This window comes from Mesoplodon bidens, assembly GCF_964165515.1.
Source record: "Mesoplodon bidens genome assembly, chromosome: 2".
Taxonomy (NCBI): Eukaryota; Metazoa; Chordata; class Mammalia; order Artiodactyla; family Ziphiidae; genus Mesoplodon; species Mesoplodon bidens.
This window is the reverse complement of record NC_138177.1, coordinates 79,251,929-79,266,783: the sequence shown is the minus strand read 5'-3', so window position 1 is coordinate 79,266,783 and position 14,855 is coordinate 79,251,929. Positions and strand designations below refer to the sequence as shown.

General features: G+C 41.7%; 1 protein-coding gene across 3 annotated transcripts in view; it reads left to right on the top strand.

The window, feature by feature from the left end:
- Positions 1 to 851: 851 nt before the first annotated feature.
- The window catches only part of CHD1L (chromodomain helicase DNA binding protein 1 like), a 61,196-nt gene continuing 47,192 nt past the window's right edge, over positions 852 to 14,855 (top strand). The window contains exon 1 of one of the 3 annotated variants that reach the window (XM_081224706.1): positions 852 to 1,045. In XM_081224706.1, coding sequence (XP_081080832.1) covers positions 913 to 1,045 — 133 coding nt within the window. In that variant the 5' untranslated portion in view covers positions 852 to 912. Of the gene's footprint in view, positions 1,046 to 1,207; positions 1,446 to 14,855 lie in introns of those variants that run through there. The other 2 variants (XM_081224707.1, XM_081224705.1) reach the window with 2 other exon arrangements.

Here is a 14,855-nt window from a genome sequence, read left to right as displayed (position 1 = left end):
AGTTCCCCCCTTTATTTAAAGGGGGTGAAGATGTGGGGAGTGCAACTTTAATCTGTGTTTACTGAAGGTGGAAGCACCAAGATTTAACCTAAATAGGAATTCAGTATTCTTATGACATTACCCAGAGAATAACATGGTTACTGTTCCAGCTTTGTCAACTACCACTCCAAGTCACAGTTTCTTCAACTGTGATGTAGGAACAATTATGCTACCTATTTATAGGGTTATCGGGAGGATTAAATGAAACAGCAACTCTAACGCATCAATAAATGCAGGTATTTGGTTGTTATCATAATATTTGTATTAGTGGTATACGACTAATCATAAATCACTACATCTTAAATCCACTTAAAGTTTATGTTGAGTCATGGTGATTCACAATCTAACACAGCGCTTCAATTTGCTCCCCATAATTCACTTAAGAAACCCAGTGTGGCAACGACATCTTTCATGATTTTAATTTTCTACCATTCAGAAGTTCCACCCTACAGACAACAGGGAGTAAGAGGATTTCAGGGCCCAAGCCAATTTATTACTCGTGTAAACTGAACTTTACAATCTTGCTGTGAATTGCTGAGGGGCAGAGACGATGTCTTACTGAATGCTATAACCCCAGAGCCCAGCAGAGCACCTGGCACATGACAGTCAATGTTGATTAAATAATAAGTGAGTGACGAGCGTTTCAGGTCATCAGTCGCCTAGAGAGGGCATAAGCTGCGAGAATCGAGCGGCCCCACGCGCACCCGGCTGCAAGCGCTCCTCAACAGCGGGTAGGATACCTTCCGGCACTCTCCGCGCCCAAACCTCAGCGCCGGACGCGCCCTCTGGCGGCGGCGGCGCCCGGGGGTTAGGCCGCGAACGTCGGGAAGGAAGCGCGCGGGGCGGCGCAGGGCGGAGCCTCGCCGTGCCTTGATGGAGCGTGAGGGCGCTGCGACCCGCGAGGGCGGCATGCCCGGCTTTCTACAGACTCTTCAGGGCGAGAGCCGAGTCGAGGCGGCGCGGGCGCGGGTGCAGGAGCAGGACTTGCAGCAGTGGGGCCTGACAGGTCAGTGGCCACGGGGGAACTTCCGGCTACGCCGCGCGACTCTTCGGGACTCTCCTCTCCCGGCCCGGGACCCGGCGCCAGGAACAGTCCGGCGGTGCCGCGGGTGGACCGTCTTGTGGGTTTTTAACCTGCGGACAACAGGGCCTTCCCTTCTCGCCCCTGCGGTGGGGCTGGGCGGAGAGGAACCCCGCCTGGGGCCAGGTAGCCCTTACCCCGCCTGCGCAGCGCGCAGGGCTCGCGGACGCGGGAAGAATGTGTTTCCCGGCAGGGAAGCGAGGCCCGCCCGCGGCCCCCGCCACCCGGCACGCTGGCCCTGTGGAGGGGGAACTTGGTGAGGCCCCTTTTCGGAAGGTAGGACCGTCCTCTCTGAAGAAGCGGAGGGCGTCCTGGCGCCCCAAAGGTGTGGGTTTAAAATTTCTGTTCCGGTGGGTTTGGAGGCCTGGCTTGGGGGGTTTAACTAGTTGCTTGTGTAAAACTATCAGAACTCTGATCCAAGCTTCACTTTTCTTCTTCGTTTACCGTGCGCGCGCATTTCTTTGATAATACTCCACTGGTTAATTCTCCCTCAACGCTATAATTTGAAGTATGCAGCTAAGCAAAGTTCATAAACTCATTACTGCATGTAGCTATTTTATTTATAGTAGCCTTTCCCTAGAAACTTCGAAGCGCGAAAACTTGCATCCCCCTGAGGTCTGCAGGCAGGGGGGCAGACCGCATCTCTGGATGGAGGTCACAGGATGGAGAGACCCAGTCCTATTTCCCGGCCTGCTCTTGACTCACCACCTAACCTCTCCCATACTCGTTTTATTTATAAAATGGGGAACGCAGTGCTGTGCCTTAACTGTCTTACTCTTGGATCAATAATAATGATATATTATTTATTGAGTGCTACTGAGAGCCACATGCTACAAGATGTTAGGTGCAGAGATAAGGATACAAATGTGGGCCCTGCTCTCCTAGAGTTTCTAGATTGGAGTCTCTGAGTGATTTCAAAAATATAAACAAGTATCTATTGAACTCATACTGTGTGCCAAATACGAAGGACGGGTGAAGTTTTGTTATGAATGAAACAAAAGGGGCCGTTCTATGTCCAACTGAGAAGAGGGATGGGAAGAGATAAATGGATAGGATACAGACATGGAAGAGAAAGAACTCTCCCTTCTTGAGGCTCTGAATCTATGAAAATGGTATCTCTGTGTCTGTAAGGAGTATGTATCCAATTTAAATATGAATTTACAGACTGATGCTTTTAAGTTTGGTGTAAAGTTTATATGTTTATAGAGCCAAAGTTTGTTTTTGTTTTTGTTTTGCGGTACGCGGGCCTCTCACTGTTGAGACCTCTCCCGTTGCGGAGCACAGGCTCCGGACACGCAGGCTCAGTGGCCATGGCTCACGGGCCCAGCCGCTCCGCGGCATGTGGGATTCTCCCGGACCGGGGCACGAACCCGTGTCCCCTGCATCGGCAGGCGGACTCTCAATCATTGCGCCACCAGGGAAGCCCAGAGCCAAAGTTTATACATGATTATTTGTGTTTGCCTATTTCCTTGCATGTGTTTTTGGGTATGATACTATGTGTGAGAGAAGGCTTGTTCTAATGTGCACATTGATACTGGACTGTCAGTAATACACTTGGAGAAATATACACATGGACCAGTGCTGTTACTATAGTGAAATTGAGGAGATAGATAAGAGGTTGCAAGTTTGCCTGGATGAATTAGAGTGAGTGAATGAAGAAGTAAATAGACAAATGTGGAAGCTTGGTGGTGGGCATGGATAAGTGGATAGTGGGGGGAAAGAAAAAATTAGAAGATAGGTATACTCAGAGGAATAACCATTTAATCTTATAACTTGAAATTCCTATTTCTATTTGCCAGAAAAAATTAATATTCTTAGAAACTATTCTTTGTGAGTTGGTTAAACATGGTTAATGCTTTTTTTTCCCTCTGATTGACAGAAGTAGTACATGTTCTCTGTAAATCATTTAGGGTAATGTTTTATGCATAAAGAAAAAACAGTAATATACATAATCCTATTACTGTTAATATCTTATTATCTATCCTGCCAGTCCTTGGTCTGTGCATGCATATGTGTGTATGTAATTTCTTTTTTTCTTTCTTTTCCAGGGTGGAGCCGGGACTGAGGGAGAAGTGCAAAAATGGGGTTTCATGTACATACTTTTTGGAAACTATAATTTTTTTCCTTATTATCATTTAGTCTTCTTCAATATCATATTTATTAGGTACAGACTATTTCAGTGTATGAATGTGCTGTAATTTAGCCAGCCACTCTATTTAGGTATTTAGGTTCTTTTTTTGCTATTTTAAATAATACTAAAAAATATACTTGGAACCAAATATTTATTATTGCTATGAATTTTTTTTAAATTGGAGTATAGTAGTTTTCCAACGTTGTGTTAGTTTCTACTGTACAGCAAAGTGGAGTTCCCTGTGCTATATAGTAGGTTCTCATTAGTTATCTATTTTATACATATTAGTGTGTATACGTTAATCCCAACCTCCCAATTCATCCAACCCCCCCGCCCCTTTCCCTCCTTGGTGTCCATACGTTTGTTCCCTACATCTGTGTCTCTATTTCTGCCTTGCAGACCGGTTCATCTGTACCATCTTTCTAGATTCCACAAATATGCATTAATGTACGATATTTGTTTTTCTCTTTCTTACTTCACTCTGTATGACAGTGTCTAGGTCCATCCACACCTCTACAAATGAACCAATTTCGTTCCTTTTTATGACTAAATAATATTCCATTGTGTATATGTACCACATCTTCTTTATCCATTCGTCTGTCGATGGACATTTAGGTTGCTTCCATGACTTGTAAATAGTGCTGCAATTAACATTGGGGTGCATGTGTCTTTTTTTTTTTTTTTTTTTTTTTTTTTTCAGTACGCGGCCCTCTCACCATTGTGGCCTCTCCCATTGTGGAGCACAGGCTCTGGACGCACAGGCTCAGCGGCCATGGCTCATGGGCCCAGCCGCTCTGCGGCATGTGGGATCTTCCCTGACTGGGGCACGAACCCGTGTCCCCTGCATCAGCAGGTGGATTCCCAACCACTGCGCCACCAGGGAAGCCCCATGTGTCTTTTTGAATTATCGTTTTCTCAGGGTATATGCCCAGTAATGGGATTGCTGGGTCATATGATAATTCTATTGTTAGTTTTTTAAGGAACCTCCATACTGTTCTCCATAGTGACTGTATCAATTTACATTCCCACCAACAGTGGAAGAGGGTTCCCTTTTCTCCACACCCTCTCCAACGTTTATTATTTGTAGATTTTCTGATGACGGCCATTCTAACCGGTGTAAGGTGATGCCTCATTGTAGTTTTGATTTGCCTTTCTCTAATAATTAGTGATGTTGAGCATGTTTTCATGTACCTCTTGGCCATCTGTATGTCTTCTTTGCAGAAATGTCTATTCAGGTCTTCGGCTCATTTTTTCATTGGGTTATTTGTTTTTTTTGATATTGAGCTGCATGAGCTGCTTGTATATTTTGGAGATTAATACTTTGTTGATTCATTTGCAAATGTTCTCTCCCATTCTGAGGGTTATCATTTTTTTTTTATGGTTTCCTTTGCTATACAAAAGCTTTTAAGTTTCATTAGGTCCCATTTGTTTATTTTTGTTTTTATTTGCATTACTATAGTAGGTGGGTCAAAAAAGATCTTGCTGTGATCCATGTCCAAGAGTGTTCTTCCTATGTTTTCCTTTAGGAGTTTTGTAGTGTCCGGTCTTACATTTAGGTCTTTAATCCATTTGGAGTTTATTTTATTTTATTTATTCATTCATTGATTAATTCATTCATTCATTTGTGTCTATGCTCGCTCTCCGTTGCTGCGTGCGGGTTTTCTGCAGTTGCAGTGAGCAGGGGCTACACCTCGTTGCAATGCGCAGGCTTCTCATTGCGGTGGCTTCTCTTGTTGCAGAGCACAGGCTCTAGGCGCACAGGCTTCAGTTGTTGTGGCATGTGGACTCAGTAGTTGTGGCTTGCAGGCTTTAGAGCGCAGGCTCAGAAGTTGTGGCGCACATGCTTAGCTGCTCTGTGGCATGTGGGATTTTCCCGGACCAGGGCTTGGAACCTATGTCTGCTGTATTGGCAGGCGGATTCTTGACCACTGTGCCACCACGGAAGTCCCACACCAAGTCTTAGTTGTGGCAGGTGGGCTCCTTAGTTGTGGCATGCATGTGGGATCTAGTGCCCTGACCAGGGATTGAACCTGGGCCCCCTGCAGTGTGAGCGCGGGGGCTTATCCACTGTGCCACCAGGGAAGTCCCTCAAATTTATTTCTTCCCCAACCCCGAAGCATGCCTTACTGCCTCCTAGAGGTTAGAAAGAAAAAGACTACATTTCCGAGACTTGCCTGGAGTTGTGTTGTGCATATGACTTGACTTCCACCTAGCAGATGACTGTGGAAGATTTGGAAGAGGAAAGTGAGGGAGAAAGGCTGCAGTCCCTGAGGGATTTAAATTTTCTACATTTCTTTTGGCCGTAACTCTTAACCTCAGTGGGGTTGGGTAGGGTACTGAGCATCCACTTTGCTGGCACGGTTTGCAGCTGAGGCACTAGGGTCCTGGAGCTGACAGCTGGGGTAATGGCCTCCTGGTTTTTCCCCTCTAGGTAACTTATGTCATTTTTCTCTGGCTGCTTTCAAGACATTTTCTTTGTCTTTAGGAAGTTAATTATGATGTGTCTTGGTGTATATTTCTTTGGATTTATTCTTTTATTATGTTTGAAGTTCATTCACCTTGAATCTGTAGGTCTTTTGCCAAATGTGGGAAGTTTTCACCCATTTTTGTGAGTACTCTTTTTTAGCCCTGTCCTGTTTCTTATCTCTTTCTAGGATGTCAATGAATGAATGTAGTTCTTTTGTTAGAGACTTGCAGTTCCCTGAAGCTCTGTTCATTTGTTTTCAGTCTGTTTTCTCTCCATTGTTCAGGTTGAGTAATTTCTATGGTTCTGTCTTACAGTTCACTGATTCTTTCTTCTCTCCATTCTGCTATCAAGTACATTCTCTGAGCTTTTTACTTTGGTTATTGTATTTTTAAATATCTTCTTTTTCTTTGCTGAGACTTTCTTTACTGAGGCTTTCTATTTTTTCAGTTGTTTTAAGCATGTTCATGGTTGCTTGTTGAAGCATTTTTATCATTGCTGCTTTAAAATAAGTGTAACATCTGTGTCATCTGGATGTTGGCATCTGTGGATTATCTTTTTTCATTCAGTTTGAAACCTTCCTGGTTCTTGGTATAATGTATGATCTTTTTTATTGAAACCTGGAAATTTTTGTCTTATGTTTTGAGACTCAGGATCTTATTTAAACCTTCTGTTCAGTTGTCTGTTTCATGCTGCTCTGGCAGGGGAAGGGGGGTTGCTGCTTTGTTACTACCAGGTGGAAATAGAAGTCAGGCTCCCCCTCTGAGCTTCTCTTGTTACCTGGTGATAGGGAGGGGGTTCCTCCTTACTTCTGGGTGAGAATGAGAGTACCGGCTCCCAACTTGGTCCCCACTGACACTGGTAGGGGTGGTCTCATTACCTCTAGGCAGTGATAAAAATCCTGAGTCTCCACTGGACCTCCTTTGACACCATTTCTAGGGGTAGTTGGGGAGGGGGCTCATAAGATCTAGTAGGGGTAGAAGTCCAGGCTCACTATGTGGTCTCCATTGACCTGCATGGGAGGGAGAAATGGAGTGGGGATGGCCTCATTATTGGTGAGTGGGGATGAAAATGCTGGCTCCCTACCTAGCCCTCTCTGGTACCTTCCTGCTGGGGATGTTGGGGAACTTCATTACAACCTCTTGAGGGTGGAGGTGTAGTTTCCCATTTGGCCTTTGCTGATGTGGGTGGGCCACGTTTTTTTCCGTATGGTGTTTGGCTTAACTGGAGTGGTTATTGTCTAAAAGTTTACATTTTCTGTCTCTCTAGGCTGCCCCTTTCCTTTGGCTAGTGGGAGTAGGCTTTTGTGGGCTTTTTTTGTTTTTCTTTCTATGTCCATTGGTATTTCTGGGTGGCCAATTTCTTCACCTCTAAGTCTGGATATATGAGGCAAAAAGAAACCCAGGGAACTCATCACTGTGTTGTTTACTGGGTCCCGAGGTTACTAACCAGTCTGCCTTCTTCACCCCACCTTTTCAGAGTCATCTTATTATGTTCATTTTCTTTGTAATATTCAGGATTTTTAGTTATATTAGCAAGAGGAATGGGGAAAAGAACATCTCCATCTTCCCAATAGCAGAAGTCTCCCGATTTCACATTTTAATTTTCTTTGATTTTCTGAATTTTCTAACGTACAATATGTGGATAATACCTAGTACATGGGATCATTATCAGCATTAAATGGGGTAACTTATGTACAGTGTTTACTGCTCTCTGTGGTACTTAGTAAGTGCTTAATAAAAATAATTTGTTAATCTTTTCAATGTTCTACAATTATATATTGTTTAGTTTCTTTTTAAATGTCATGAGATCAAACCAGAGTTTTACTTTTGTTAATAGTTTTTCTATAAAGTATGTTTGGGGTCTTCCGTCTCCCAAAGATATGGCTGTTCTCTGAAATTGGATTTTATTTTCAAGAGAGAGAGAGGAAAGAGAAACGGCAGAAGCTCTATGTGGATTTCAGACATTTTCTGTTGTCCCTGTGCACTGTTAAAACACCTTCTATGTAAGGTTGTTTCCATTCTTAACAGCCTGCTTTTTTTTTTTTTTTTACAACTTTATTGGAGTATAATTGCTTCACAATGGTGTGTTAGTTTCTGCTTTATAACAAAGTGAATCAGTTATACATATACATCTGTTCCCATATCCCTTCCCTCATGCATCTCCCTCCCTCCCACCCTCCCCATCCCACTCCTCCAGGCGGTCACAAAGCACCAATCTGATCTCCCTGTGCTATGCGGCTGCTTCCCACTAGCTATCTACCTTACGTTTGGTAGTGTATATATGTCCATGCCTCTCTCTTGCTTTGTCACAGCTTACGCTTCCCCCTCCCCATATCCTCAAGTCCATTCTCAAGTAGGTCTGTGTCTTTATTCCTGTTTTACCCCTAGGTTCTTCATGACACTTTTTTTTCTTAAATTCCATAGATATGTGTTAGCATACGGTATTTGTCTTTCTCTTTCTGACTTACTTCACTCTGTATGACAGACTCTAGGTCTATCCACCTCATTACAAATAGCTCAATTTCGTTTATTTTTATGTCTGAGTAATATTCCATTGTATATATGTGCCACATCTTCTTTACCCATTCATCCGATGATGGGCACTTAGGTTGTTTCCATCTCCTGGCTATTGTAAATAGAGCTGCAGTGAACATTTTGGTACATGACTCTTTTTGAATTATGGTTTTCTCAGGGTATATGCCCAGTAATGGGATTGCTGGGTCATATGGTAGTTCTATTTGTAGTTTTTTAAGGAACCTCCATACTGTTCTCCATCGTGGCTGTACCAATTCACATTCCCACCAGCAGTGCAAGAGTGTTCCCTTTTCTCCACACCCTCTCCAGCATTTATTGTTTCTAGATTTTTTGATGATGGCCATTCTGACAGGTGTGAGATGATATCTCATTGCAGTTTTGATTTGCATTTCTCTAATGATTAATGATGTTGAGCATTCTTTCATGTGTTTGTTGGCAGTCTGTATATCTTCTTTGGAGAAATGTCTATTTAGGTCTTCTGCCCATTTCTGGATTGGGTTGTTTGTTTTTTTGTTATTGAGCTGCATGAGCTGCTTATAAATTTTGGAGATTAATCCTTTGTCAATTGCTTCATTTGCAAATATTTTCTCCCATTCTGAGGGTTGTGTTTTGGTCTTGTTTATGGTTTCCTTTGCTGTGCAAAAGCTTTGAAGTTTCATTAGGTCCCATTTGTTTATTTTTGTTTTTATTTCCATTTCTCTAGGAGGTGGGTTAAAAAGGATCTTGCTGTGATTTATGTCATAGAGTGTTCTGCCTATGTTTTCCTCTAAGAGTTTGATAGTTTCTGGCCTTACATTTAGGTCTTTAATCCATTTTGAGCTTATTTTTGTGTATGGTGTTAGGGAGTGATCTAATCTCATACTTTTACATGTCCCTGTCCAGTTTTCCCAGCACCACTTAATGAAGAGGCTGTCCTTTCTCCACTGTACATTCCTGCCTCCTTTATCAAAGATAAGGTGACCATATGTGCATGGGTTTGTCTCTGGGCTTTCTATACTGTTCCATTGATCTATCTTTCTGTTTTTGTGCCAGTACCATACTGTCTTGATTACTGTAGCTTTGTAATATAGTCTGAAGTCAGGGAGCCTGATTCCTCCAGCTCCATTTTTCGTTCTCAAGATTGCTTTGGCTATTCGGGGTCTTTTGTGTTTCCATACAAATTGTGACATTTTTTGTTCTAGCTCTATGAAAAATGCCAGTGGTCGTTTGATAGGGATTGCATTGAATCTGTAGATTGCTTTGGGTAGTAGAGTCATTTTCACAATGTTGATTCTTCCAATCCAAAAACATGGTATATCTCTCCATCTATTTGTATCATCTTTAATTTCTTTCATCAGTGTCTTATAATTTTCTGCATACAGGTCTTTTGTCTCCTTAGGTAGGTTTATTCCTAGATATTTTATTCTTTTTGTTGCACTGGTAAATAGGAGTGTTTTCTTGATTTCACCTTCAGATTTTTCATCATTAGTGTACAGGAATGCCAGAGATTTCTGTGCATTAATTTTGTATCCTGCTACTTTACCAAATTCATTGATTAGCTCTGTAGTTTTCTGGTAGCATCTTTAGGATTCTCTATGTATAGTATCATGTCATCTGCAAACAGTGACAGCTTTACTTCTTGTTTTCTGATTTGGATTCCTTTTATTTCCTTTTCTTCTCTGATTGCTGTGGCTAAAACTTCCAAAACTATGTTGAATAGGAGTGGTGAGAGTGGGCAGCCTTGTCTTGTTTCTGATTTTAGTGTAAATGGTTTCAGTTTTTCACCACTGAGGACAATGTTGGCTGTGGGTTTGTCATATATGGCCTTTATTATGTTGAGGAAGGTTCCCTCTATGCCTACTTTCTGCAGGGTTTTTATTATAAATGGGTATTGAATTTTGTCGAAAGCTTTCTCTGCATCTATTGAGATGATCATATGGTTTTTTCCTTCAGTTTGTTAATATGGTGTATCACGTTGATTGATTTGTGTATATTGAAGAATCCTTGCATTCCTGGAATAAACCCCACTTGATCATGGTGTATGATCCTTTCAATGTGCTGTTGGATTCTGTTTGCTAGTATTTTGTTGAGGATTTTTACATCTATGTTCATCAGTGATATTGGCCTGTAGTTTTTTTTTCTTTGTGACATCCTTGTCTGGTTTTGGTATCAGGATGATGGTGGCCTCGTAGAATGAGTTTGGGAGTGTTCCTCCCTCTTCTATATTTTGCAAGAGTTTGAGAAGGATAGGTGTTAGCTCTTCTCTAAATGTTTGATAGAATTCTCCTGTGAAGCCATCTGGTCCTGGGCTTTTGTTTGTTGGAAGATTTTTAATCACAGTTTCAATTTCAGTGCTTGTGATTGGTCTGTTCATATTTTCTATTTCTTCCTGATTCAGTCTTGGCAGGTTGTGCATTTCTAAGAATTTCTCCATTTCTTCCAGGTTGTCCATTTTATTGGCATTGAGTTGCTTGTAGAAATCTCTCATGATCTTTTGTATTTCTGCAGTGTCAGTTGTTACTCCTTTTACATTTCTAATTCTATTGATTTGAGTGTTCTCCCTTTTTTTCTTGATGAGTCTGGCTAATGGATTATCAATTTTGTTTATCTTCTCAAAGATCCAGCCTTTAGTTTTATTGATCTTTGCTATCGTTTCCTTCATTTCTTTTTCATTTATTTCTGATCTGATTTTTATGATTTCTTTCCTTCTGCTAACTTTGGGGGTTTTTTTGTTCTTCTTTCTCTAATTGCTTTAGGTGCAAGGTCAGGTTGTTTATTAGAGAAGTTTCCTGTTCCTTAAGGTGGGATTGTATTGCTATAAACTTCTCTCTTAGAACCGCTTTTGCTGCACCCCATAGGTTTTGGGTCATCGTGTCTCCATTGTCATTTGTTTCTAGGTATTTTTTTATTTTCTCTTTGATTTCTTCAGTGATCACTTCGTTATTAAGTAGTGTATTGTTTAGCCTCCATGTGTTTGTATTTTTTACAGATCTTTTCCTGTAATTGATATCTAGTCTCATAGCGTTGTGGTCGGAAAAGATACTTGACACAACTTCAATTTTCTTAAATTTACCAAGGCTTGATTTGTGACCCAAGATATGATCTATCCTGGAGAATGTTCCATGAGCACTTGAGAAAAATGTGTGTTCTGTTGTTTTTGGATGGAATGTCCTATAAATATCAATTAAGTCCATCTTGTTTAATGTATCATTTAAAGCTTGTGTTTCCTTATTTATTTTCATTTTGGATGATCTGTCCATTGGTGAAAGTGCGGTGTTAAAGTCCCCTACTGTGAATGTGTTACTGTCGATTTCTCCTTTTATGGCTGTTAGTATTTGCCTTATGTATTGAGGTGCTCCTATGTTGGGTGCATAAATATTTACAATTGTTATATTTTCTTCTTGGAACGATCCCTTGATCATTATGTAGTGTCCTTCTTTGTCTCTTGTATTAGTCTTTATTTAATGTGTTTTTTTTTTTTTTTGGTGAGTCAGTTAAAATGTCCTCTGTATCCTTCCTAGAGTTATTCCTCCCGAGCTACACACACCTTAAATTCCTTTTGGGTTCCATTGCGTAGATACAAGCCCATGAAAATTTGAACATAGGGTACTTCACTCCATTTTAAATATCCTAACTCATATTGTGGCCAAACCTGATTACCTAACCTACTAAGTTTTTTCCTTTTAATTCCTGTTGTCCATATCTTTCCTAATCCTGGAGTAAATGGCCCAGAGGGGTATTGGTTGGGACTGATGCAGCCTGACACATTTCAAACAAGCCTGAGGTAATGTCTCTAACTCCTGAGCTATCCAAAATTCCACTCTTAAGTCAAAATCCACCATGCAATTTAGTCAAGATTTGCACTTACAATTTTAAATGCTAACCCTTCCAAGGTAGTCTCCCAACCAGGTGTTAGTGCCCAAAAATTCACAAAGAAATGGCACAGAAGACGTCCCCAATTGTGTTGATGATGGGTGGGAGTTGGTCTAGCTATAAGTTGGGAATAAAGGGTAAGCACTTGTAAGGGTCAGAGGGAGGGGAGTAAAAGCAATAAAAAGTCCACTTTGGTGGTCACACAGATCTTCTGGGTTTAATAGAAGAAAGAAAGAAATAGAGCAGGAATGAACAAGAATACAAGAAGAAGAAGAAAAACCTCAGAGTCAAGGAGAAGAGTATAGAGATGAACAATCCTGTCTTGGACCTGCTGTTGGATGTGCATAAGTATACGGGGTTGACCCACCAGTCAAAAATGAGCAGACGTTGGCAGAGCATCTTCCCCTGTATGCCTGGCTCATGGCATCCTACTGGCCTCTTTAGGACCAAGACTTAACTCTCAACATTTTCTTACCTTACCACTGTCCCTTGGTGGTCGCCAGCTGAAACCGTGCACTTCAGATTGGGACTTGAACTCACATGCTGGGACTTGAACCCAGCCTAAGCCCTGACTGGGACTTGAACCCACACGGCCGGGACTCAAACCTGGCCAAAACCCTGATTGAGACTGGAACCCATGCAGCCAGGACTCAAACTCAGCCAAAACCCTGATTGGGACTCAAACCCATGCAGCTGGGACTTGAAACCGGCCAAAACCCACAGTCTTCCAACTGAGATCACACACCTGGTTTCAGGACTTAATGAATGACTTAACGATGTTTTATCGCAGAAAGAATTCAGTGAGAGACAAAGTGGTAGGTAATAAGTGGATTTATTTAGAGAGAAACACACTCCACAGACAGAGTGTGGGCCATCTCAAAAGGTGAGAAAGGCCTCTTGTAATAGTCTTTATTTTAAAGTCTATTTTGTCTGATACGAGAATTGCTACTCCAGCTTTCTTTTGGTTTCCATTGGCATGGAATATCTTTTTCCATCCCCTTACTTTCAGTCTGTATGTGTCTCTAGGTCTGAAGTGGGTCTCTTGTAGACAGCATATATATGGGTCTTGTTTTTGTATCTTGTTTTTGTATCCAGCCAATCTGTGTCTTTTGGTGGGAGCATTGAGTCCATTTACATTTAAGGTAATTATTGATATGTATGTTCCTATTCCCATATTCTTAATTGTTTGGGGTTCGTTATTGTAGGTCTTTTCCTTCTCTTGTGTTTCTTGCCTAGAGAAGTTCCTTTAGCATTTGTTGTAAAGCTGTTTTGGTGGTGCTGAACTCTCTCAGCTTTTGCTTGTCTGTAAAGGTTTTAATTTCTCCATCAAATCTGAATGAGATCCTGCTGGGTAGCGTAATCTTGGTTGCAGGTTTTTCTCCTTCATCACTTTAAATATGTCCTGCCAGTCCCTTCTGGCTTGCAGAGTTTCTGCTGAAAGATCAGCTGTTAACCTTATGGGGATTCCCTTGTGTGTTATTTGTTGTTTTTCCCTTGCTGCTTTTAATATGTTTTCTTTGTATTTAATTTTTGACAGTTTGATTAATATGTGTCTTGGCGTATTTCTCCTTGGATTTATTCTGTATGGGACTCTCTGTGCCTCCTGGACTTGATTAACTATTTCCTTTCCCATATTAGGGAAGTTTTCAACTATAATCTTTTCAAATATTTTCTCAGTCCCTTTCTTTTTCTCTTCTTCTTCTGGAACCCCTATAATTCGAATGTTGGTGCGTTTAATGTTGTCCCAGAGGTCTCTGAGACTGTCCTCAGTTCTTTTCATTCTCTTTTCTTTATTCTGCTCTGCAGTAGTTATTTCCACTATTTTACCTTCCACCTCACTTATCCGTTCTTCTGCCTCAGTTATTCTGCTGTTGATCCCATCTAGAGTATTTTTAATTTCATTTATTGTGTTGTTCATAGTTGCTTGTTTCATCTTTAGTTCTTCTAGGTCCTTGTTAAATGTTTCCTGCATTTTTTCTATTCTATTTCCAAGATTTTGGATCATCTTTACTATCATTATTCTGAATTCTTTTTCAGGTAGATTGTCTATTTCCTCTTTATTTGTTAGGTGGTGGGTTTTTATCTTGCTCCTTGCTCTGCTGTGTGTTTTTCTGTCTTCTCATTTTGCTTATCTTACTGTGTTTGGGGTCTCCTTTTCGCAGGCTGCAGGTTCGTAGTTCCCGTTGTTTTTGGTGTCTGTCCCCAGTGGCTAAGGTTGGTTCAGTGGGTTGTGTAGGCTTCCGGGTGGAGGGGACTAGTGCCTGTGTGCTGGTGGATGAGGCTGGATCTTGTCTTTCTGGTGGGCAGGTCCACGTTTGTTGGTGTGTTTTGGGGTGTCTGTAGCCTTATGATTTTAGGCAGCCTCTCTGCTAATGGGTGGGGTTGTGTTCCTGTCTTGCTAGCTGTTTAGCATAGGGTGTCCAGCACTGTAGCTTGCTGGTCGTTGAGTGAAGCTGGGTGTTGGTGTTGAGATGGAGATCCCTGGGAGATTTTTGCCATTTGATATTATGTGGAGCTGGGAGGTCTCTTGTGGACCAGTGTCCTGAAGTTGGCTCTCCCACCCCAGAGGCACAGCACTGACTCCTGGCTGCAGCACCAAGAGCCTTTCATCCACATGGCTCAGAATAAAAAGGAGAAAAAGTAGAAAGAAAGAATTAGTAGAAGTAGAAAGAAAGAAAGAAAGAAAGGAGGGAGGAAGGAGGGAAGGGAGGAGGGAAGGAAGGAAAAAAGAAAGAAGATAAAGTAAAATAA